This window comes from Lethenteron reissneri, chromosome 22 (assembly GCF_015708825.2).
Source record: "Lethenteron reissneri isolate LAM-NWPU_2019-01 chromosome 22, ASM1570882v1, whole genome shotgun sequence".
Taxonomy (NCBI): Eukaryota; Metazoa; Chordata; class Hyperoartia; order Petromyzontiformes; family Petromyzontidae; genus Lethenteron; species Lethenteron reissneri.
The window spans coordinates 6,181,021-6,205,968 of NC_083800.1; the positions used below are offsets into that span (position 1 = coordinate 6,181,021).

The following is a 24,948-nucleotide window of genomic DNA, read 5'->3' on the forward strand; positions in this document are numbered from 1 at the left end:
GTATATTAAAAGTCCAATTGCATATAATTTGGGTCCATTGAATTGATATAGTGTAGTTGTATATGTGAAAACACATGTGTATATGTAGATATGTGTAGACATGTTCTCGGTGAATGGATACTCTATGTACATATGCAGCATGAACGTACATATATTTTTTATGACAATTCTCCGTACTGTCAATTTTACGCTGCTTATTAATCTCATGAATCTGTTGGGTGGGAGCTCCGGTGCAGCGATCACCCGGGTTTGATTCCCAGTCAGGGCTAACAGAACAACCCTCGCTATGACCAACACGGCGTGGAGAGGCCTTAATTCAGCAGTGGATTTACAAAGGACGATACATATTTAATTTTCACCATATTTATCCTCGTTCTCTTAATCCACAATTTTCATGTTTTTTTTAACGGAGCTGTAGAAAAACGTAACTTTGGCAAAGTATTTTGTTTTGCATAAATGTAATAATTTACAGTCTATTATCAAAGGGGGGGAGGGGACAACTCAAAACGTAACGGCCAGGAATCAAATCGAGATAGCAGAGTTCATAAATCACTGGATTTAGCAAAAGTGTTTCGTAATTTGCATTTCACGATCGGGTGAGGTTGCGAGAACATTTCAAATCCAATGTCAGATTCCCTGATAATGTGTTGGATCAAAAGTCATATAACATGTCTGCCACAGGCTTGCATGCAGACACTAAAGCATCTTATTATGTTTTTTTTTCTCAAAGGAGAGTCGTGTATTTCGCCTGATTTGGCCGTTTAAAACAAGCTGGGAAATGTTTCGTTGAAATGGAAGGTCCCGCTTACAAACAAGCTCATTGTAGGCTGAACTGTTGGGAGCGTGTTTTAAAAGATCTGCAAAATAATACGTGAGTTGATTATTTATGCATTTATCATACAAATGAGCTCCTACTGTACAGCTTGTTCTGAGCTTTGGCTAACAACTGCCCAGCATTCTCCGGCAACAAATAAAAAAAACCCCAAAAACTTAAACCATTTGCCCTCCTCCCAACTCTTTTCCTCCATCCGACTCCGAGCCAAAGCTCCCTTTGCTCCTCCCGTGAATTCATTGGCGCTAAACAACGCGCCAACGGCGGCAACCGCGATGATGCCTGAGCTACGAGTGGAGTTGGAGCGGGGTGGTGGTGGCGGTGGTGGCGGTGGTGGCGGTGGGGGTTCTGGCCCTGTTGTTGTGTTGTGCTGCCCCTAATTCACGCACCAGCAGCTGCCAGGACAGCGCAAACCGCCCGCTCACCTCCTAATGCACGCCGACGACCCGATCGTGGCTTTTCTTTCATTCCTTTTCACTCCTACCCCCCAAGAGCTTAAGCTTGAGCGTTAATGCACGGTCCATGGACGACCGCAAGAAAGCAAAACAACAAAAAAAGTTAAACAATGACAATCGTTTTTTTTTGGGGGGGGGGGGGGGGGGACTAAAGCACACACAAAGCTCAGCTCTATTGTCTTAATGGGTTTGTTTTGGTTGAAATCTAATGCTAAAGACGTAACGTGGCTCACTGATGAAAGGGGCTTTGCAGGGACTCAAATGGCCTCACGTGGTCCAGGAGTGCTGGTTCTGTGATCCGTCACTCTGCCACACTTGCCCATTCTTCCTAATCAGAGCCCAGGTGCTGTTATCTTCCCATGGCAGTTCTTCTTCGGCAAAGTGTTTTCATCACGGGACATAATAATTTATTTCTTTTTTCCTCTCTGTCAGATATATTTTCGGTGTTATATTCCATGTATCCTGATAGGCAGGAGGTACAATTGTAATCAAAACATCGTTTAAAATGTGTAATGCATGCAAAGGAGAAAATGTTAAAGGGGGATTAGAAATCAGAAACCCAGACTGTGATGACAGCCTTCTTAGTGAAGAGGTGATTATGGTCCCACATGTCTCACCCTGTCTCCTCTCCAGCAGACACGTCACAACAGGCCACATGACACACGGCTCCGACAAAGTGTACATAGATGTCTGAAGTCTTTACTGAAGCTGGACGATGCCTGATCAGGACGCACAATTTGTCAAGCTCAATGACAGCACGTGGTACAACCCCGAGAACACGTTGAGACATCTATTGAGGATTTAACTTAATGGGGGAGGAAACCAAAGCAGCTGGAGAAAACACACCAAGACAAGACAAAGATCCCTGTATAGCCTTAACAGACTGTTAGGGCAAGTGCTGTTGGAGATCACCCATGAAGGACAGCACGGCACACAAGGGGGTTGAGTGGTCAGCACCACGCCCGGCCGCCTTTGTCTCCCTAGTGGCGATGTTTTACCCACCACACCAGGTACTCATTTGAGGCTGAGTCGACCGAGGGAAGGCCCCGGTACCGGTTCAGATAATCGTCACTGGTGTTAGCCGTGAACGGGAATCGAACCCGGGTCGCCAGGTTCGTAGCACAACGCGCTCACCGCTACACCACCGCTCCTAACAGCACCCAACGCTGTCATCTTCCAGCATCTTCCAGCACCTAGTACGAACCAGGTTCAACCACCTGCAGCATGGCTTGCGATATTCGACACGATCCGGGCACGTTCACAATTGCTGCAGATCATTTACCAATAGCTCAAGCACATCATGTGAGCAAACAAACACGAGAGAGAGAGAGAGAGCGCAGCGCGTGGAACATTCAGCAGCCAAAAACACAATATTAACTCGATAACACAATATTAACCTCCTGCTTACAATGCGTCCCATTGAGGTGTGTTTGCCCACGTGAATGTCGCTCTGAGGCCACAGCAGGGCCCGCCACGGGGTGTGTGGCTCCGTGTTTACTGAGCGTGCCGTAGATTAGCCACGGTGGCGACAGCCGCTACGGGGATGAAGTTTTGAGAAAGGGGGGGAAAAAAAGGAAATGCCCGGGTGGTGGCTCGCTGTTGGTTTTAGGATTTAAGCGCCATTGCCTCCGCTTTGTTTTTCTAACACTTTTTTTAAACTGCCTCTACTACGCACACCCCACCGCCCCGCTACACCACCAAACACACACACACACACACAAAAACCCCTCTACAGCCTCCTTCCTCACCGCCTCCTCCTTCTTCTTAGTCCTGCAATTAAAGCGACCGTCCCAGCTGAGTGGAGCTCGGCCGATTTGTTTGCCGGAGTGTCCAGTGGCTCGTGCGCGTTGCCCGGTCGCCCTCTTCCCCCCCCCCACCACCCAGGCAGCCCTCGCTGGGGGCGGCGCACTCATTGAGGCTGCTCCCCCCCCCCGTCCCTCTGCATGACTGACTCTCTATTCCACCCGTCTCTCGCTCTCTCTCGCTCCTTTTGTGTAACAAAAAACACACTTTTTTTTGGTAAAAGTTAAAGTAAGGGAGGAGGAGGAGGGGAAAAAAACACAGGCTAATGCATTTTCTTTCAGGCGTGTGACATTCATTACCTCGACGGCCGCAACTAAAGGGAAGAGTGCAGATGGGGAAACTGATGTTTTTGTTTGTTTGTTTCTGTGTCATTAAGCAAACATCTGGCTTGACCACCTGAGTGTGAAATTGTTGTTGTTGCTCAGCGTCGATATCATCCGTACGAGAGAAGAAGAAGAAGAGGAGGAGGAAGAAGAGGTAGCACACATGGCCAACATTGGATGTGTCGTCTCTTCTTCTGTTTCGCGTAAACGCCGAATGCTGCTGCGTGCAGTGGCACATCGCGTTCGTGTTGCCCAGCTTTTGTACCTGTTCCAGGGATAATCTTGACGGGGCATAATTATAACCCCGCACAGACGGATGAACGTAGACGGAGTGCCTCACATTTCAGCCAAAACCTAAACGAGTGCGTGCATGCATTTCGTGTCTCCCTTGGCTGGCCTTTTACCACAAACATTAGAATAGTGCATCACTTATAAAGCAACACTTAATGGCTTCATCAGTTAGAGTTCAAATCAAGCGATTTAAACAACCTTTTAAAAAAACATCACCATCTTAAACATGTGTTTTTGTCTCCTGTAATAACCCCTCTCGTGCATGAATTGTTAAAAGAAAAAAGCCAAACATTTTTACGTTAAATTTGAATGTAAGAGTCAAAGGAATCCCTAAATGTGTTGATTTTCTGTTTCCATAAAATTCCACGGCAGTCGTAGAAATCATAGCAGTCCACCACAGTGGACATGATGTATTAGGAGGTTGAAAACATAGCATGGAAGTTGGGGGGTGGGGGGGGTAAAGGATTGGTTGAGTTTGTTAAAGAGGAAAAAAAATCATTCTGCAGAGACACATTGTTACAAGACTGCAGTGCAGGTACAATGGATCTGGACTCTGGCTTGGGCTTGTGTGCGTCAAAAGGAGACTAATTGACCTATTCTCTGTCTGTCAGGCCCCATTCAGCGCCTGGCCACTGATTGATAAACTGGTGCGTAAGAAAGGAGATGCGGCCTGCATCGTCGTGTCGGGCGATGGGTGCGCGATGTGAATTGCTCGGGGAGGGCGGGCGGGGGGGAATGCGTAAAAAGGGAGACAGAATATAAATTCCGATTAATGAAAACAAGGCGCGTGGACTTCTTTGTCTGCAGTTATGCGAATTGCTTCATTTGGCAGATTTTTGTGTTACTTGTTGACCCTTCGCTGGCCTATATTTGATCTTTCGGAGAAGTGTCATCCACTTTTGTATCGCCATATGTGCCACAGAAATATCGAGGGACAACAATTAGCCCTTTTATGCCGTTGCACAGGGACAGATTTTATCCGCTGGTACTTTTAATGCCCGAGGATGGCTAGCTAAAAAGAAAGACTCTTTTTCACTTCGAATTGAGTTTCACCATCACCACTTCTCCACTTTGGTTATAATTTATGACTTTGTTTATACATAACTTCGCGGGATTACGCTTACAGCAAATGGAGGGAGAGAAAAAAAAACCATGACCAAATCCTGCGCAAAGCTTAGCGATGCTTAACGTAATTAAAAGCGATTCACCATTACATACAAATGATGAGTAACAATGACCACAGCAGGAAGGAATGCTCACGCTTTCTGTGTGTACGACAAAAACCGTTCAGCTGGCAGACCGTCATTCGCTCTAGCGAGCGTAAAAAAACGGACCACCAAACTGTACCATTGGCAAGTTTTCTAAAACAAAAAATGCTTACACAGTTTAATGAAGTAGATTTTGTGCAGTCATGCATTGTGCCCGTTTAGCCACGAAACAAAGCTCACGAAGTCACATTAATTCCTAGCCGTGGTGTTCAGTGCTCAGAGTTTGTTAAAACATTTCATGAAGATTGTTTGTGAAATAATTTTACGAATTTTTTTCATCCCGTGTGTCATTATATTCAATATGATTTTTATTCTCCAGTAGGCTTCAGTATTGTGACATTGAAACACTGTCGACCAGTGGTTATTAACTTTTATTGCAGCCTTGCACCCCTTTAGTTCTCAATCGTAAAAAAACTGTATAATGTAAATACATACCTAGGTTTGATGAAACAAAGTATTTGTACTTACGTGTCCGTGCTTAATTTGTGTTTCGATGATTTACCTTCTAAAAAAATCTGGCCGTGTCTGGCACCACCAGAATGGGCATCTCGCACCCCCTGGGGGTGCATGCACCACAGGTAAAGAACCACTGCTCGCTCTAGACCACCATCCCTCTGGGGGTCTATTGAATAGGAACCACTTTAAATTTCGACTTAAAGCTTTCGTGACTGCAGGGATTCATCTTCTTGGTTCTTGCGTTGTGGCCGAAACGTCGTGAGAATTATTTTATTATGTTTTATTTTTATTATTTTATTACTTCCCTTCTACGTGACTTTACCGAAAGAACCAAGAAGAGGAACCACTTTGTGGGGGCAGTCAACTGTGATTGTCCTATGGATAGAATTGCACCCATCATAGGAATATTGAATTCCCATCACTGGCTCAGGGCTGCAAACGGGAGATGAGGACTCCCTCAATGTTCATTTGAGCCAGAGGAGATCATTTTAAGACATATTTTGTAATACTCTGCAACATCACTCGAACATATTAAGGGTCTAATGTAATAAGTTGGGAAAAAATAACGTAGCTGAGACACACATTTCCTTGATAAGCAAAAATAACATTAGATTCACAATTTCAAAGGACAAAGAAAACAGGGTGTAATTACTGAACCGTAAGAATTATCTATCTCGTGACAAATATAATTCTGAGGCTGTAAACATTTACAAAACATGGCAGATGAAAATAAATTTGGAGAAAATGTGCTTACTTGCAAAATGTAGATCCTGTGACCTCTCATCGACTTGATTATCAAGTAAAGTAATGAATTCATATAAATTATGATCAAGACGAGCCAAACAAAACAACACACATTTTTGTAGAATACTCATAAAAGAGATGTAGTTTTGTAGTTTTAGTTCATTGCTGTTTATTTTTCACACAATGAAAATTCATCAAAATATTTCTGAGATAAGAAAACAACTTTCTTGAAATGTTGCATTTACTGATCATTTATTCGCTTGCTTCTTCATTTTATTTATTCCAGTCGTTTTGTTGTTTACGCACCGTCTAAAAAAAAACAGGCCCTGTTCGGATCAGTGCAAGTCTTTGGCATGCATCGATTACGCATAGCAGGGCCCACCCAATCAGCCATGACAATGCAGATTCATTCCGCAAAGGCTTCGTGTTGTCAAGAAGTTGGCGATAACTTCAAAAAATGTTCACCATCCATTAAGTCGCATTACATGAACAAACTCAGCGTATCTTCTAATGGACCACTGCTGTCCAATTTGCTGCCTGTCCTCGCCCTGAGCTGTGTGAATAATGAGGACCCAGCCTTGCTCTTTTGTTTCACGTCTACTCGGGTTGCCGCGACATTGATATGGATGCGATGTCAAATTTTACGATATGATGATCATGGCTATATCAGTTTCCCATAACTTTATAATTTCATTTCATATTTTTGATGTATTTGGTTTTGTGCTTTGCTGTAAGTCAAGTAAAGGTAAGGATTACTTACCAATTCAACTGAAGTTTACTCAACATAAGATTGCTTAGAGTTTTCTGTTCAATGCAACCATATAATATAAAATTCTTACAATATACATGCTGCCATTTACACAATTAATTAACGGAATTTCTACTACAGTCTGGGATTATTTGTAAGTTGTGATGCAGGAAAGCAAGCAAATATAATGGGTAATATATATTATTTAAAGTTAGAATTAGTACTATTATTGTTATTTCCGAAATATGATTAGGAAATAAAAAAAAGCATATAAGCAACAATAATCACGATAAAATAATATTTAGCAAAACAGACAATATGATTACCTTATTTAGTTTCCTCAAGTGGGGTTGTCTAGAGCTCCCTCTAATGGAGGCCCTTCCAACAGCAGTGGCACGAGCTAGCAATTGCAGGGCTGCACCTTTACCTTCACTTATATCAGGTACACATCTGAAATATCAGTGGCGTACACTGGACCACAGGCATAAATGCATTTCTAAACCACCCATGAAACCATTTGTTTTTTCTATCAACCTGATAAAGCGCTACCCGCATATTAGTTTGTTTTCTTCATGCGCGTGTGTGTGTGGGGTTAGACTTTAGACCTCATTATTTACTTGGTAGCAGAAAACACGATAACAATTTCCCAACGCTCGTGTTTTTTTCCGTTACATTTCGATAATACTATTTGCGCCACCAGTGGAAAAAAAAGATCTTCGTCAGTCCCCGTTTGCCTTCTCTCGCGGTCGAGAATAAATGAATTAATGCGAACAGAGTAACGCACTGGTTTCACTTCTTTTTTAAGCGAACGCAACCAAACAATGCACATGTTCACACAAAGATCCCCCGTATAGCGTATAACAGGCTGACTGTTGGGGCGCAAGTGCTGTTAGCGAGCACCTATTAAGGCAGACGTGGCACACCAGGGGGTGGATGGGTAGCCGAGCACCTTTGTCTCCCCATTACTGATGTTTGCACGCTGCACCGGGTATCCATTTAAGGCTAAGTCGACCCAAGGGAGGTTCAGGAATGGTTAAAATATTCGTCACTGTTATTGGCATTGAGCGAGACTTGAACTGCAGTCGCTGAGTTTGCAGCGCAGTGCTATAACCACTGCGCCACCGCTCCTCCGTGTACACACGTACGGAAACAAACATTAACATACACACCTTTACATGAATAAATAACAACAGCCATCATTCGCTACAAAGTGACAGTGATGTGAACGCAGCAGTTGTGCCAGGGTAGGTGCACTCTGAGGCCGTGTAAAGTGTTCATGGCTCATTGACAGGTCACCGGACAGACCCGGGTGTTATGGATCAACAGACTGAGATGACTGGCACATGCACCCCCACCTGTGCTCCGCACTCTGCCATAATTCATTACGTAAGCATGCACAGACACAGAGCATGACGTGAATACATGGACGGATTATCAATGTCGTTTTATAGAATTTTGGGACAAGTGCTGTGAGCACATAACTATTCAGTGGCGTGTGGCACACGATGTTATATTGCACCAGGTACTAATTTAAGGCTGAGTGGACCTACTGGAGGCCCAGAACTGGATCAGATATCAATTGCCACTGGTGTTAGCCAAGGGCATGATTCAAATTCAAGTCACCAAGTTCATAGAGAAGCATGCTCACCATTACTCCCCACACACACATCATCACGTACATAAAAACATACCACCAGATACATAAATAAAAATATAGACAAAGATTCCCTGCATAGCCTTTAACAGACTGTTAGGGCAAGTGATGTTGGCACCGATGAAGGACTGCATGGCATACGAAGTGGTGGGTGTCCAACACCACGCCCGGCCGCCTTTGTTTCCCCAGTGCTGCTGTTTACAGAGATGCGCACACACAATCGCATGTGTAAACACACTCACAGCGTCATATATACAAACACACAACATAACACACACAAAACACACACACACCACGACATTCATAAACTTACTCACACACCCCTGCACACGCACTGGCGTGTAATGTTAAAAATAACCGCCTCTCTCTCTCGCTGCGTTGACAAGTGATGCATGGCTGTTAGTGTTTGCACATTTGGCGAAAAATAAACAAATTAAAAACAAATCATCGTGGTGCCATCCGCAACCTCATTTCTGCCTACATTTGGAAATCTCAGCTCGTGTAAAGATTATTTATTTATTTCCATTAATTATTTTTTCGAGTGACTCTGCCGCAGTCGGTCTCATTTCCCCTTTAATTAGGAGACATCTGCTGGCCTTGGCAAACATCCATTTGGACAGCAGACTTTAATTTTCACGTTGAGAGGCATTGACATTGTCACGCCTTTCCAGCACGATTACGGCGGACGCCACGTGGGTTTACACAGCAAGCGTGCGAATGACTGGGGCTCTCACCGGCTACTGTCGGCAGAGTGGCTGTGTTGTCAAGGCGCTCATCGCCTCTCCATCCCAGCTTAAATAGTCGCTCCAAGCCTGGGGCTTGTCATTCAGACTCTGTCTCCTCGACAGACCTGTTCTCCACCTGAGGACGGCTACTTGCGTTGTGGCCGAAACGTCATGAGAATTATTTTATTATGTTTTATTTTTATTATTTTATTATTTCCATTCTACGTGAGTTTACCGAAAGAACCAAGAAGAAGAAAAAGTGGCTGTGTTGTCATGAACCCAGAAACCCGGGTTCGATTTCCGCTCGCGATCAACACCGGTGACGATCATCTGAACCGATCTTGCCCCCCCCCTAGGTTAACTCAGCCTCAAATGAGTACCTGGTGTGGTGTCTGTAAACATTGCCACCGGGGAGAGACAAAGGCGGTCGAGCGTGGTGCTGGCCACCCACCCCCTCGTGAGCAGTGCCGGCCTTCATCAGGGCTCGCTCCATGGGGGATATTTGTCTTTGTGTTGTTACGCAGCGCAGCAAAGAGTGGAGTTCATCGCTGTGCTGACCGCTCATTATTAGCTGACCATGCTATATTTAATAGACCGTGGTATATTTTGTAATATTTTTTTCATTTATAAAGTACGTTTTGATTTGCAACTTTCGTGACTGCAGGAATCCATACTATTTGGTTCTTTCGGTAAAGTCACGTAGGTATAAAGTAAAAGAAATCACGACGTTTCGTCATCAGGTGGAATAGATACAGCAGGAGACAGTCGCTTGTGTTGCGATCGAAACGTCGTCATTTATTTTATTTTATACCTACGTGAATTTACCGAAAGAACCAAAGAGTATAAAGTCCGTATTAACAAGAATACGCTTTAATTATCTATAGAGCTGTGGCACAGTGGTTAGAATGCTATGCTATGAATCCAGCCACCTGAGTTTAATTCCTGGCCCATGGCTGGTGATATTTGAACTGGTCGCTAACTTGCACTGACCAGCATGGTGAAGTACAGTCAAAGAACAACTCCCACGACTGACGTGGCATGGAGAAGCGGTCATCCAGCAGTGGATTGAAAAGAGACTGTCACCATTGGAACCTCATTTGCCAGTAAAAAACATGATAATTGTTTTTTACCCTTCTATCTGGCAACAAAACTGACACCTTTTTTACAAGGAGTCATGTTTGCATAGACCACAATACCTGCAGCCATAATGCAAACAAAAAAACATAACTCTGATAATATATGCACTGTCCTTGAAGTTGATTGGTCCACACCCGAGACAGCTTTCCTTAGAGCCTAGTCTCACATGGGTTGGACCAGATGACGCCAAAATTTCGCTGAGTCTCATGACTCTTTATCAAGAGGGCCCTACATTGGGATGTTTGGCAATTTCCACCGATGTACATTAAGGCATGAGAGAGGAAACCGGAGTGCCAAAAGAAAGAAAAAAACACGTGCGTTAAGCATTAACATTCAAAGCTCCGCACAACTGGATTCAACCCATTTCTGGACTGCCATCTCCTGGCCTCCTCACAGTCGATTGCCCACAACGCATGGTATTCCCTGCCAGTCACTGACTCACGCAGCAGTAGCCAGCCTCAAGCCTGCTGCTGCTGCTTTATCTCCTGACAACTGACAAGAATGGGTGCATTCCCGTGAGATTTAGTCACAGGCAATGTGGAGGTGTTACAAATCCAAAGGTCAGCTGAATAAACTTAGCCTCATAGCACCTTAACCACTGATAGGGGTAACCGACGAGCCACTGATTGTGCAAACAGTAGCCAAATCATGGCGAGACTTGTCAACAGTACGGCATGGCTCTGGGGTATTCAGGCAGTGCAACTGCCCTGGTGGTGAAGAGGGGGGGTAAATTTAACAGGAGGCCCCATTCCATCCCTTGTTTCCGGACGTAATGCCAACCAGGCCTTCGCCACTCGCCCACGCCATTAGAATGTGGAATTTCCACCGCTGGCTCAGCCCTACTAACAGAGGTGAACACTGATCAAATGTTCTCTTGGGCATGGGTGGCACTGTAACTTCACTTTGCACGGAGAAAAGTCACCGAATGACATTGGTTGCCTTCAGCGGGCTTTGAGGAAGGTTAAATCCCTGGTAATGTGAATTTGATAAACAGTTATTTAAGTCAATATTCTCCTTGTTGAGGAGCAATCAGTGATCTACCAGAGCTATGGTTATATTTATAGTTTTGCAATGAGCAAGCTGAGCAAAATATGCATGTATAATCAAAATATCATTGATCATTATATATATTGTAGCTCAATAATGGTAAGAATATCTTTAAGTCATCTGTCTACTATCTAAAACACACCGGTATTTATCGAGGTATATTGCAGGCTCTCTATTATATTGACTTCAATAGGCAAGACAACATTTTAACGTTCCAAATATTAGGTGGCTGGATAGCTCAGAGGTGAAAGAGATGCATTGGAATCTTTGGAATCTGGGTTCGAAACCAGGTAAAAATCTTGACTTAAAACTTTCGTCAGGTGGAGAGAAAATATGAAGACTGCTTGTGTTGTGATCGAAATGTCATGGTTTTTTGGTTTTATTTGTATTTGTTTTTTTGAATTTTGTATCAATATGACTTTACCGAAAGAAGCAAGAGCAGGTAGAAATCCACGATAAAACAGGGTTCACAAGTGTGGCGAGCCGATTGTCTCAGCCTGGTCAAAATGACTGTACAAACAAAACCGCGATATTAAAGTTGGCTTTGAACTTGGTTTTTGAACTTATGCATGTGGTCAAATTCCAGCTTTGACATTTTTAAATAATGGTTGGACTATCATGCAACAAACAATCCCATGGAAAAGTCACATACCTGTGCAAGGTAGAGTATATTGTCTCTACCGCTGATGCAATATCTCGTGACAAATGCTGAGCACAATTTAATTAATATGAATCATTTATAGCCAATTGGCAAACCCTTCTGGATGAACCCTTCCCCATGCCGTGTTACTTGTGCGGGTTTGTTTAACCATAATTAACCATTTAAAGCTTTCGTGACTGCAGGAATTCATCTTAAAGTAAAGTCACGTGACTTTACCGAAAGAACCAAGAAGACATAATTAACCACGCTTCCCAGTGCGGGTTGCTGGAGAGAGCAAGCCCAGGAATGGTTCAGTTATCACTCGCCAACTGATGTTAAGTTTGAACTAATGTTAGCCCTGGCCAGGAATTTAAATTCAGGTTGCCGGGTTCACAGCACGGTGCGCTAACCACTGTGCCACCATTCCACCACACGTTAATTGCAACTAGATATGTACGATGTGTTGTTGACAGTGTTTTATGGACAGAGGCGAGATGGAATGACAAACGCCACTTATGGTGAAGGCATTGAAATGGTGGATTCGCTCTTGGGAGGCAGTATTTTTTCTGTTATTCTTTTTTGGCATTCATTCATTGGTTTGGGAGGAACATGATTGATGTGAATTCAGCAGAATGTGCCCATCTATTCAAAGGGAAAACCCCTATTAAGGGAATTGCAGAGCCATATGCTTGAAAGTGTCTAAGCCCGGCGACACATACAATAATCATTAACTCTCACTTTTACTTTCGGCGATAGGAGCAATTTTTGCAAAAAAAAAATTTCTTCACGACATCATCAGAATCTGTTGAGATGTTTTATTTTCCAACAATTTGGGGGAGGCCAATTAATGTAACGCACAGCTGCGGCCGATTGTGTGGCGCCGCGTTTGAACTACGTTTCAGTGAAAGAACTAAAAACACCGAAATAGCCACACACACGCACACATGCATATGCACTCGCATGCACACACACACAAAATAGAGAAAGACCGGGGGGGGGGGGGGGGCAAAGCAAGCGAGAAAGAAGTGGTGGAAGGCAAAGAAGAGAAAAAAAAAGGCAGAGTGCTTCATCACACCACCACCGTCTTGCCGGCCACAGACGGACGGGGCAAGTCGCACACAAAGGCTGTCGTGTCCCGAATGGGCGCTGGGAACCCCAGCACCCACCCAGTCTCAAGGCGGGCCCGGCCACTCGGTAGGGCCTCACATTGTTCACAGCTTGAATGGGCCCCCCACCCCACCCCCTACCGCCAGCCCTCCGACCGTTCAGCCACAGCCGTAACCCCCCGCCAACTCGCTACCCGCCAGCCCGCCAGCACTCCCTCTTGTCTCTCTCTCTCTCTCCGCCGTAACCTCTCGATCTCGGCTCCCTCCTGCCAACGGCTCCGTTTCAGCAAGGCTTTGCCCACTACCACTAAGGTACAAGCGGCGCAGAGACGTTATCACTTGTGGCGTACATCATGAGTGGCCTTGGGTAGGACATGTTGCTGGAAAGGTTGATGGCCAATGCTCACGAAGAGAGATGAAGTGGCAGCCAAGCAATGGAACGCTTTCACGAGGGGACCTCCACCGAGGAAACGGAGCGATGAAATCAGCTCGTGTGCAGGCGCTGGGTGGATCAATACATCGCAGGATCATGAGAGATGGCGACGTATTGGGCAGGGCATTCATCCAACAGTGGATTGATCATGACTGATGATGATGATGATCCTCATGGGAAGAAGAATATCTCACGACTGGAAGAGGGTAGAAGTGCATGTCAAGCTGCTTGAGTGAAGGTGCTCTGTAAATATCAATTAGGTGAGATGCAAATGCAACGTGTTGAGTTGTCTTATTATGAACATAAGTGACAAAAGCAGGGCACAATTAATGTCCCGGGGAGACGTACACATTTCGCAGGACAATTTCCTCAAAAGGAGAACGATCCTGGGAAAACCAATTAATTATTATCATTATCAACCTCTGTACCTGATTACATCTGATTTATACTGGAGAAATAAATAACGAAATGTACTTACTGACCCTGACATTTTGCTAAAGTCAAATGTAATAACGCTGCGTTAAATACAAATAGAAAACAACATTTCAAAAATATTTCAGGACACCCACCCATCTCAACAAAAGGACGATCCTGGGAAAACCAGGACAGGTGGCAACCCTCAATTCACCCTTTTCATAGGCTCACCAGCCAGTGTCTTCTCTCCTCCCTGTCGGTCCTCCACCCTCCATGCCCCCCCCACCACCACCGCCCAAACATCACTCTGTGCCTCTGTGCACCCCCTCGGCTCTACCCGCCAGGCCAGCGTGGGGCCTCACACCCCGGCCCATCGGGTTCGTTCTGCGTCGTCGGAGCCTTTGAAGTCGCCCTCTCTCTCCCTCTCGCGCGCGCGCCTCGACTCCTCCCGTTCACCATTCGGGGGGCCTGCCACTTATCTTTGCGATTCTTTTTTTGTGCTCTCTCACTCCCTCCCTCTGTTGCCTCCTCTTTCTCTTTGCATTCCAAATCTATTAATTACAGATAAAAAGGTGCCTCTTTTGATGTGGCATGGGCTTTCATTGGCTATGTAGTTTTGTTCGTTTTTTTTACAACTATTTGTGAATATGTATGAGATAGCTTTTTTCATTTCTCCCCTGGCGTCAGTTTGCAGTGAACGTGGCGTGCAAAACCAATTCCTTGCTCATTCGTTTCAGCTACCAGCATTGGGAACAGACATTTCCATAGATTCTACTCCAGAGATAAACACCAAAGACCATTTTAACTTGGTGTTCACGTCCTCCGAGCAAGAGAGAAATGTTGAATTTCTTATATTTTTTCATTCTAGATAAAAAAAAATTATCTTATATTTTTTATTTTCTTTACCTACGTGACTTTACCGAAAGAACCAAGAGAATGGATTCTTATATTTAGATTTTCATTGTAACTTTGTACTCCAGCCGTTGACAGCCCGTTAGTAATTACAGCCCGTTATTAATACAAATATAATACAAAGATGTATATCCATAATATATAGATATATCCTTTCAAAGCAAGTGTCATTAGCGAGCACCTATTAAGGCTGATACAGTGCACAGGGAGGTGTGATGAGCATCTTACCCATTTTTTCTGCCTGGGGACGATATGATATTTATACACTGCATCAGCAAATCCTTTTAAGACTGAGTCAACTTAGGGGAAGCCTGGGATTGGTTCAGATCATATTTGTCACTGACATTAAACATGGCTAGGAATTGAACTCAGGTTACCGGGTTCGTGTAGGGAAGTGCATTAACCACCACCCACAAATGCGCATACACACTCACAAATGCGCACACACACACAAATGCGCGCACCCACACACAAATGCACGCACACACACAAATGCGCGCACACACACACACACAAATGCGCACACACACACACACAAATGCGCGCACACACACAAATGCGCACACACACAAATGCGCGCGCACACACACAGATGCGCACACACACACACACAAATGCGCGCACACACACAAACCCAAATGCACGCACACACACACAAATGCGCGCACACACACACACAAATGCGCGCACACACACATGCGTCATTGCACCCTCAGCCAGCTCACGTCCCCAGCCCAATAGCAGACAAGGTAGTGGATAAAGTAGGCTATGAGTGCAACGGCCAGGTGCATTCCAGCTCACAGCTGAGAGACTGTCGGTTGCAGCCTCTTCTGCTCCACACCTACAGTATCCCTACCCTTCCGATCACCTGTCCCTCCCGTCCCCTCTCGGTGTTGCGCCTTTACTGCCGTGCACAGTAGCCGTGTCGCATTTATCTACGTTCACGTTTACGAGCCAATGTTTAGGACAATTGTGGCCTTTAGCCCTCAAGTCATCTGCCCCATAAAGGCCGATCGGCACCACCGAGGGGGTGACGAATGCTAACGATGATTTTCTCGAGTAATTTTACCTTTAAATCACAAATGTATATGGCAGCAAGGTCACTGTGGTACTTGTGTATGAGAAAAGTGTGGTTAACTAATGATCCTATAGCATATTTGACAGGCGATATTATTTGGGGGGAGGGGGGTGTGATTTTGAAATGTCTTGTAGAATATGAAAGTTTTAAAAAAAGGGTATCACTAACACAGACGGAATATACTCGAAGATGTGTGCCCATGGTGGACGCTGCCTATGGTGGACGCTGCTTATGGTGGACACGAGTAGCATTTTCCGCCACAAGTGCTACCAACCCGCCGCCCCCTTAGCGCTTGGGCTACTTGGTGAAAGAAGAGGAAGGAGGGAAGGAGGGAGGAGGTGACCCTTAACCGACAGACCGAGACGATGCGAGGGGCTCCATGCACACGGCTTCGCCGTGGAATCCACTCGCCCTCATTGTCCGCGCGCGATGCAGCGTTGCTCGAGAAAGGGGCGGCAGACGCAGGTTTATCCAGGTGCTTGAATCGTTTTTTCTTTTTTGCGATGTACAGGAGGCGTCTGTTTTCTTCATGTCTGCAGAAGGATGCCTGTAGAATAGCTTCTGTGACATTCCGTCCCCAGCTGCAAATCGGCACAGGTCACCGCAATCAGTGGGTCCACCACCAGTCCAAATTAATGTGAAAAAGCATATATGGACGCCTGTGAATTGATTCAATGGGGTGGTGGTGCAGTGGTTTGGTTATCGCGCTGTGCTGTGAACCCAACGACCAGAGTTCATGTCCCTGCGACGGCTAAACAACAGTGACGGGCGATGAATGAAGTGGTCAAAGGCCCCCTACCCATCACCAACCCACCTTGACCGGCATAGCAAAGGATAATGAATACTTCTTATTGAAACAACCGTCATGACTGCCACGGCATGGGTAGCCCCTCATCCAGCAGTGGAATAACAGAGGGTGGAAAGTTATGAACTGATGTTGCTTATTGTAAAAGTCCCCTACCATATCCCCCGACATCAGAATCTGGTTTTGCACGCCCAGTGTGGCCACTCCTTCAAAGGGACACGATGAGTGGAGAAATAAATATAATTTATTTCAAGGTCCGACAAACTACTCTGAGAAGGGTTGCAGACAATTCAACAGGTGGGTCCACCTGTTGACCTGCCCATTCACTGCATTCCGTATGAAGAAGGCTAAGGCAAAACAAAATTATAAGATTTTTTTTTAAGAAAAATGAAACTCAAGAGAAGATGCACGTTTTCCAGGTGTGCATTGGAGCCGGGAACGGCAGAAACGGACGCGTCAGCTCCGTCTGCAGCAGCACCACCTTGGTTCTTGAGTTACGGGGATCAGGGGGGGGGGCGCGGGGGCAGGGGGGTGGTTGTGAAAAAACATTTCGCCGTTGCGGCACATCAAAGGCCCTCGTGTGCACGGGCAAGGGTCAGGGTGACACGGTGCCGTTTCAGGATCGCGTTTTTGTTCGCCCTTCCGCACAATAAATTGTGACAGATCAAACGGAACGACTGCCTCCCCAAACTCGTGCCCCCCCCCCGTCCAACCACCCCGCACCCCCAAACACTCCCCCCCCCCCCTAACATCCCCCCAACCCTCCATTTTTCTCTCCCCTCTTTTCGCAGAAAAATAAATAGATGAAAAGCGCATGGGGCATGCAAAGCAGGGCATTCCGTTAAAGAATTGCGTTTTACATCAAAGGAGGTGCAGTGAGACGTTTTTTCTTCCACCAGCTCCGTGTTGTGGACTTGTTTGGACTCGGATCAAATATCTTTCCTCATTATTACATTAAGCACACGGTTTTTATTTGTATTTTATAGTTTTGCAAAAAGAAGTATGCTGGACCCATTTCTATGAAAACAGAATGCCAGCTGAAATAGTTTTGTTGTTAATATAACTGCGCATATTAATTGAAACGCAAAAGAATGGCGAGATTCTGGGCAAAGCTGTCCTTTCCCGATGACAAACTTGAATCACAGGGGGATTAAATGTACGAAAGTGACTTTTCAATATCACTTCCTCCACTCCACCAACGTAACACAGAACATGTCCCTGCATATTGATCTCACAACCAGGGATTCAAGTTGCTCCGCTCTGCTCCAAATTAGGTGGCGTCACATTAATGCTGCTGTCCAGGGGAATCGAAAGTTTAGTCATAATCACCGTCATCATGAACGATCCTTTAGCATCGTGTGCGTTTTGGCAGCTTGGCCGAAGGGACCGGCTGGTTTTATGAGGTCGAACAAGTTTCTGTCAGCTGAACGCAAATGGTGCACACTTTGAGCGAGTCTATTCGGATGGCTGTCCCGTCGTTATTTTACGTTCAGCAATCACACGGAACTTGCTCCGAGAGACCGAGAGCCACAGCAGGTTGAGTGTTCGCCGCATAAGATGCGTTTACTCGCCGGGTGAATTACTCAGTTTCCAGGTCAGTGTTTGTGCGTGTGACCCAAACCCACGCAATGTGAACTGGATAAAAAAATCCCTTGATACGCGGCTTCGTTAAAACAAAAAATATGCGCAGCAGTCGCCTACAAAAATTGCACGTGTACTTTTGTAGGACCAATTGTAACTGCATTTTTTTTTAAATAATACCAACGTTTCCGTCACCTGCAGCGCACTCTGGTGTGTGTTTAAATTCCATTTTAGGTTTAATGTGAGACGTCCAAATTTTGGATCGTTTTCAGGGTTCTGGGGCAGCCGTTGAGGGCACCTCTTGTCTGACAGTCCGGGCAGTGGTGCGTGAATGATCGTGCGAGCTGATGACATCACGACACCCGAGCCCCCGTTGCGCATCGTGGCACGGTAGAGTGAAGGACGCATGGTGTGCCGCGTTAGCGTGGCCAGTGGTGGCGGTGCTGGCCCATTAATAACAATAATAATTTCGTTCTTTTGGTATTCACAATATTCTTAGAGCACAAGGCTATCACGAAGGTGCTACGTTTCACAGATGAGTATAGTCTGCAGTAGTTTTCAATGGGGGCCCTAAGCAGAAATTATTTCTGGGGTACTCCCCTTTCAATCTATAAAGTCTCAGAGATGTGGACACGAAATCGCGAAGTAGTGAGATGAGAGAGATGTCGAAGAAGATAGAGATGAAGTGAGATGAGAGAAGTGAGATGCAAACAAGATGAACGCGAGATAATTGCTCGCTTATGTTTGTTAGATCGTTATGTTTATTAGGATTTAAATTTGAACTGATACTCGATGCAATGTCAATTGACACCCTGGCCACCCTTGCAAACGAGACGTTCGATCAAAGGATTACCCTGGCGAAATTTGTTTTGCTAAAATCAAAACGAGCTGCTTGGGGTCCTAAGCTTTTGCTTGGTTTATTTATTCCTCGTATCTCCAGTGAGATGGGGCTTTGCTCGGTAACAACATCTGCAGGGAACCAGGAAGCAGTGAAATGCCCTCGCATCACTCTGCAGCGTAGCCGGCTTCATCTGTGTAGCTGCGCGTTCGGGTTCACCTTGGAACAAAAATGTTGTCTTCGCGATCGTTAAACCAAAAAAAAATCACCCACAATGAAACTAATATCATCAGATCTCGGAAGACAAGGTGAGGTTGAGCTTGGTCAGTACTTGGATGGAGAATACCACGTTATGTAGGCTTAAAGTGGCAGGAGATGGATTACGTGGATCGATTATTGAATTAATCTGTGTGGATTTCCACGTGTTACTCACACATGTGCAGGATTATCCTTTGGATACTTCAGTCGCCTCACACATGAATACAAGCACACCCCCTTTATGGAAATGGTCAAACATCCCAAAGCAGGAACACCATGAACATGCACTTGAGACTGAGGTTTTCCTGAGTAAAGAGTATTAGTCATAATAATAGGGTTTTTCCCCGTTTTTCTGGCAACAAAACTGAAACCTTTTTACAAGGATTCATGTCTGCATTAACCACTGTAATTGCAGTCAAAATGCAAACAAAAACACACACTATGATAATATATGCATTGTCCTTGAAACTGATTGGTCCACACTAAGGGATGGCTTTCTTTTGAGCCTCGGCCCAATTGGTGCTCGACCAGAGGACGCCAGAATGCGCCAATTGGGTCGAGGCTCAAAAGAAAGCCGTCCCTTGGTGTGGACCAATCAGTTTCAAGGACAATGCATATATTATCATAGTGTGTGTTTTTGCATTTTGACTGCAAGTATTGTGGTTAATGCAGACATGAATCCTTGTAAAAGGTTTCAGTTTTGTTGCCAGAAAAAAAGGGAAAACCCCTATTATTATATTTTGGTACTGGCAAAGGAGGTCTAATGAAGTATTATTCATATTGTTATTATTATCATAAGGAATGAGAGCTTGATGTCGGCATTGGATTGACACCGTCAGGATTTTACATGTTTATATTGTGGGTTCATTTTAGCTTCATATTAAAATGGGAAGCCTCAAAGCTTTAGTGACATTAATGAAGATCCCAATGTCAACAAAAACCACTGCCTGCATAGTCAGTTTTATATAGAACATGAATGAAGAACAACTATTGGTGAAATATTACTCTTCTTTTTATTTGAAAATTGAAGGATTAGGTCAAACATGATGATGGTCATTCTCGTAAGAAATATGAGAGCCTGATATCTGCATTGCCATGATCACCTTTGGGTTTGTGAATTGTAATATTGTCGGTTAATTTCAACTTAATATAGAATTCAAACGTGAAAGCTGCAGTGACGATAATTAAAAGCCCCATAGGTTAAGGTGACCTGCAATTGCTTACCGACACCACTACTGCTGGTAGAAAAGCCTCCACCTTTACACGCTGTCCAGACAACTTTGAATATGTTGGAATTACCCACAACAGTGCTATATATATGTGTGTGTGTGCTATGGTTAGTGCGCTACGCTACAAACCCGGTGACCCGAGTTTGATTCCTGCTCATGGTCAGCATCAGTGACGATTATCTGAACTGGTTCTAGGCCTCCCCTAGGCTTACTCAGCCTCAAATGAGCGCCTGGTGTGGTGTGTAAACATCGCTACTGGGGAGACAAAGGCGGCCGAGTGTGGTCCTCGCCACCCACCTCTGTGTGTGCCGTGCCGGCCTTCGAAGGCACTACTCGCTAACAGCGCTTGTCCCAAGAGTCTGTTTTATCGCTACACCGGGGGGATCTTTGTCTTTCCTTCCCCAACAGACGAGAGCGAGACGGCGAAAACCGAGGCCTCGCAGGCAGAAAATGGGGACAGGGCGGCAGCAGAGCGAGAAGCCGAACGCAAGCTGGGAAGTGAGTGCCGTTGGCGACGCTCGACCTCTGGTGATAAGCACTTTCCCACCGGCAGTCGACAAGCTCTTCACCTGTCACGCAGACAAACCACGGTTGAACCGTACGCTCGTAATGCGACTGCATACTTTGAGGTTTTTGGGAGTTTTTTTTTCAAAAGAAGGTAAAAAAAAAACAGCCCCGCTGTTCAAAGTACGTGAACTGACAGCTAATGCATTCACGGTGTCAAAAAGGCGTCTGACGGTTATACTTTTGCGCATGAAGAAACGTTGTCATAACACTAATATGAACAAGGGAAAAAAATGTGTAACAAAGTTGTAAAGGTTAACGGAGTCATTTGTCAAGTTTCAACAAAGACGTCTGCTTTTCGTCTGCCGCCAGATACAACAAAAGTCTGGGGAACTTTAGCTAAAAATACGAGTTCGATATTGCCAAAACACAACTTGCTTGGAATGTTTTTTTTATTGTTAGTGTTTTTTTCTTTACCAAATGTAACATTTGGTAAAGAGAAAAACTCACCACGGTTTCCATATTAAACACATTTGAAAATGCGTAAGCGGGACTTCAAAACAAAAGCAAAAAAAAATCTTGCCTACCCAGGCGTGTACCCCTAAAGTTCACACCCACCCGCCCGCCTTCCCATTCCGACTGTCCCACTTCCAATTACTTAGGTGAATTGTTCACACATGTTCAGAAAATGTGCACGTATCAAATCGAGCCAACGAGCAAATGCATTCCCAACGCAGATTTTTGTTGTATGAAGAAAAGTTGACTCACTTACCCAGAGCGCACAAAACCACATTGCAGATTTTTTTTTTCTATTGTACTTCTATGCTTCCGCATCTATGCTTCCTGGACCTCATCCAGCAGTGGATTGACAAAAGAGGCGTACATGTACACATGCAGTATGCAATTAGTTCACGTAAAACGTGGCAACCACCACAGCGTCGACATAAATTCAAAAAGGCTGCCGAACATGTATATAAGGGATCGTGTAAAAACACCTACAACAATTTTACATGTTTACACAGCCGCTTGTCATCCAGGCGCGATCTTCCGGGCTGGCATGCGTGTTTAGCACATCTTCTCTCAAACTTTCACCGCACACTGCCGGAAGCACCTTCAGGAGTTGACTCGAGTTGAATCACCCACGGGACTGCATGGCAACCCCTTGAGAGAATAACGTGCTCAACAAGCAAACCAGCCTGTCAAAGCCACACTTTGGTTCATATTCTTAGGTTTTTTTCGGTAAAGTCACGTAGGTAAAAAAAAATGTAATGAAAGTAAAATAAAAAATAAATAAAAAAATAAAAATCACGACGTTTCGGAGGCAACACAAGCTTCCGTCTTCAGGTGGAACCGTCACAGCACGCTTGTTGTATCTACGTGACTTTACCGAAAAAAACCTAAGAATATGAATCCTTGCAGTCACGAAAGCTTCAAATCTAGAACTCACACTTTGGTTGTTGAAGCGCCTGCGCCAACAAGGATAGCCATGGTTGGGTGCCAGCTCTTCCTCTGTCTTCAATGGCCAACTGCTCCCCGTGTGTGTGTGTGTGTCCCCCGCCCACGACGCAGCCAAGCCCCGCTTCACGCAGCCGTCGCGCATGCGGCGCCGCGTGCTCGCCCGGCCCGCGGGAAGCTCCGTGCGACTCAAGTGCAGCGCCAGCGGGGAGCCGAGGCCCGACATTGTGTGGCTCAAGGACGACCGGCCCATCGCGAGGCCCACCCCAGCGGCGGCGGCGTCTCACATGGCAGGTGGGAGCGGCGACCAGTTGCCGTATGAAGCTGGTGCGAAGCTTGTGTTGCCTCCGAAACGTCGTGATTTTTATTTTATTTTTTATTTTATTTTACTTTTATTAATTTTAATTTTTTTACCTACGTGACTTTACCGAAAATACCTAAGAATATGAATCCTCGCAGTCACGAAAGCTTCAAATCTAGAATTAGTGTGGAGCCTGTAGCATGATGTTATAAAGGTGGCACTAAATTAAAAAAAACACGTAAATATTAAAACACATTGTTTCACTTGCATAATCAAGTAATTGTATTTTTTCATTTGCTATGCAGCCAGATAATACGACAAATTGCTAACCTTAAACACCCAGTCGTTCATAAAAGTTGAAGGCAGTATAGTACTATAGTAATAGAGCAAGTGCAGAATCACCGAATCGGAATTGATGGCTTCAAAGCGTTTAGCGCGGGGCCCTTGAAAGTGTGGGGCCCGTAGCCTAGATAGCTACTTGTGCTACCGGGATAATCCGGCACTGCTCCACCGACACCAGCACTACCCAAAAACACCGCCCCGTGACGTGCAGCACACAACCACCAGTACGGACACCAATCACCACCAACATCCGGTATGAGTGATTCCACCGTTTGCGGAAATTTGTCCGTAGCTCATGACATTTTGTTGAAAGCTCGCTACACAATTAAATTAATTCAATGACCTGACGATTCAATGCAGGGATCAATACATTGAAGCTCTACTTATCCACTTATGAATACTTAGGGTTTCACGACCAATATTATGATTATTATTCACAATTGGTTTATTTTGGTCGAGATCGTGTAGTCGGTATAATGTCGGTTTTCAAACATTACTCTCCACCACCCCACAGAGACACTCATATCACGGGGACAAATATGCCTTTGTATTTGTTTTTCAACATCATGGCATGTTGCAAGGCAAGCTACATTCCGACACTGATAATGAATCTCCTTATCCACGTTGATGTTGGAGAGCACTATGAGCGGTTCCTATTGTCTATGTTTATGCTCACAAATGTCCTCCTGATATCCGCACAGTTGAGACAATGATGAATTTGCTAACACTTCTGGATAATTCCCCTTATCCCTGAAAATATATCCATAACAAGTAGAAATGGGCTTTTCCAGAAAATTACATATTGGTGGATTTATCCTTCACAAGGGTGAATGCAGGTAGTAGCATGAATTGGCCATCAATTTCAGGTGACGCCTCCTATCTTCTTCAGAGCAAAAATAAAGCATAATTTGTTAATCACGATGGTGCAGTATTTTCTCTTCGTCTGCAACAGAGATTTTAATATTACCGACCATTGGACGTGTGCAATGTGTCACGGCTTGATTTGCCTCCGAAAGGGAAAAGATAAGATTTGTTGAAATATGCACCATCGCGGCTGGAGGGGTGTCGTAAAGACCGGAGTGTAACAAACAATGTTTATTATTATTATAAGATCGGCACGGCTAGCAGGCTGTGCTCGACTGTTTTGTCAATGCACTGTGCGTGTGTTGCGTGTGCCCGTGTGTGTTGCGTGTGTTGTGTGTGTCTGTGTGTGTGTGAGTGTGTGGAGCGGTAGTGTAGTGGTTAGCGCGCTGCGCTACAAACCCGGCGACCCGGGTTCGATTCCAGCTCACGGCCAACACCCAGTGACGATTATCTGAACCGGTCCTAGGCCTCCACTAGGTCGACTCAGCCTCAAATGAGTACCTGGTGCTGTGTAAACATCGTCACTAGAGAGACAAAGGCGGCCGGGCGTGGTGTTGGCCACCCACCCCCTCGTGTGCCGTGTCGGCCTTTATAAGTGCTCGCTAACAGCACTTGCCCCTACAGTCTGATAAAGCTATACGGGGGATCTTTGTGTGTGTGGCGAATATTAAAACTGCTCCTAGGCCCCTCCCCTAGATCGACTCA

General features: G+C 45.1%; 1 protein-coding gene across 2 annotated transcripts in view; it reads left to right on the forward strand.

The window, feature by feature from the left end:
- FGFRL1 (fibroblast growth factor receptor like 1) overlaps positions 1-24,948 on the forward strand; it is a 102,811-nt gene that overhangs the window by 61,797 nt on the left and 16,066 nt on the right. The window contains exons 4-5 of one of the 2 annotated variants that reach the window (XM_061556467.1): positions 21,186-21,305; positions 22,851-23,030. In XM_061556467.1, the coding sequence (XP_061412451.1) occupies positions 21,186-21,305; positions 22,851-23,030 (300 nt within the window). The remainder of the gene's footprint in view (positions 1-21,185; positions 21,306-22,850; positions 23,031-24,948) is intronic. The other variant, XM_061556468.1, reaches the window with a different exon arrangement.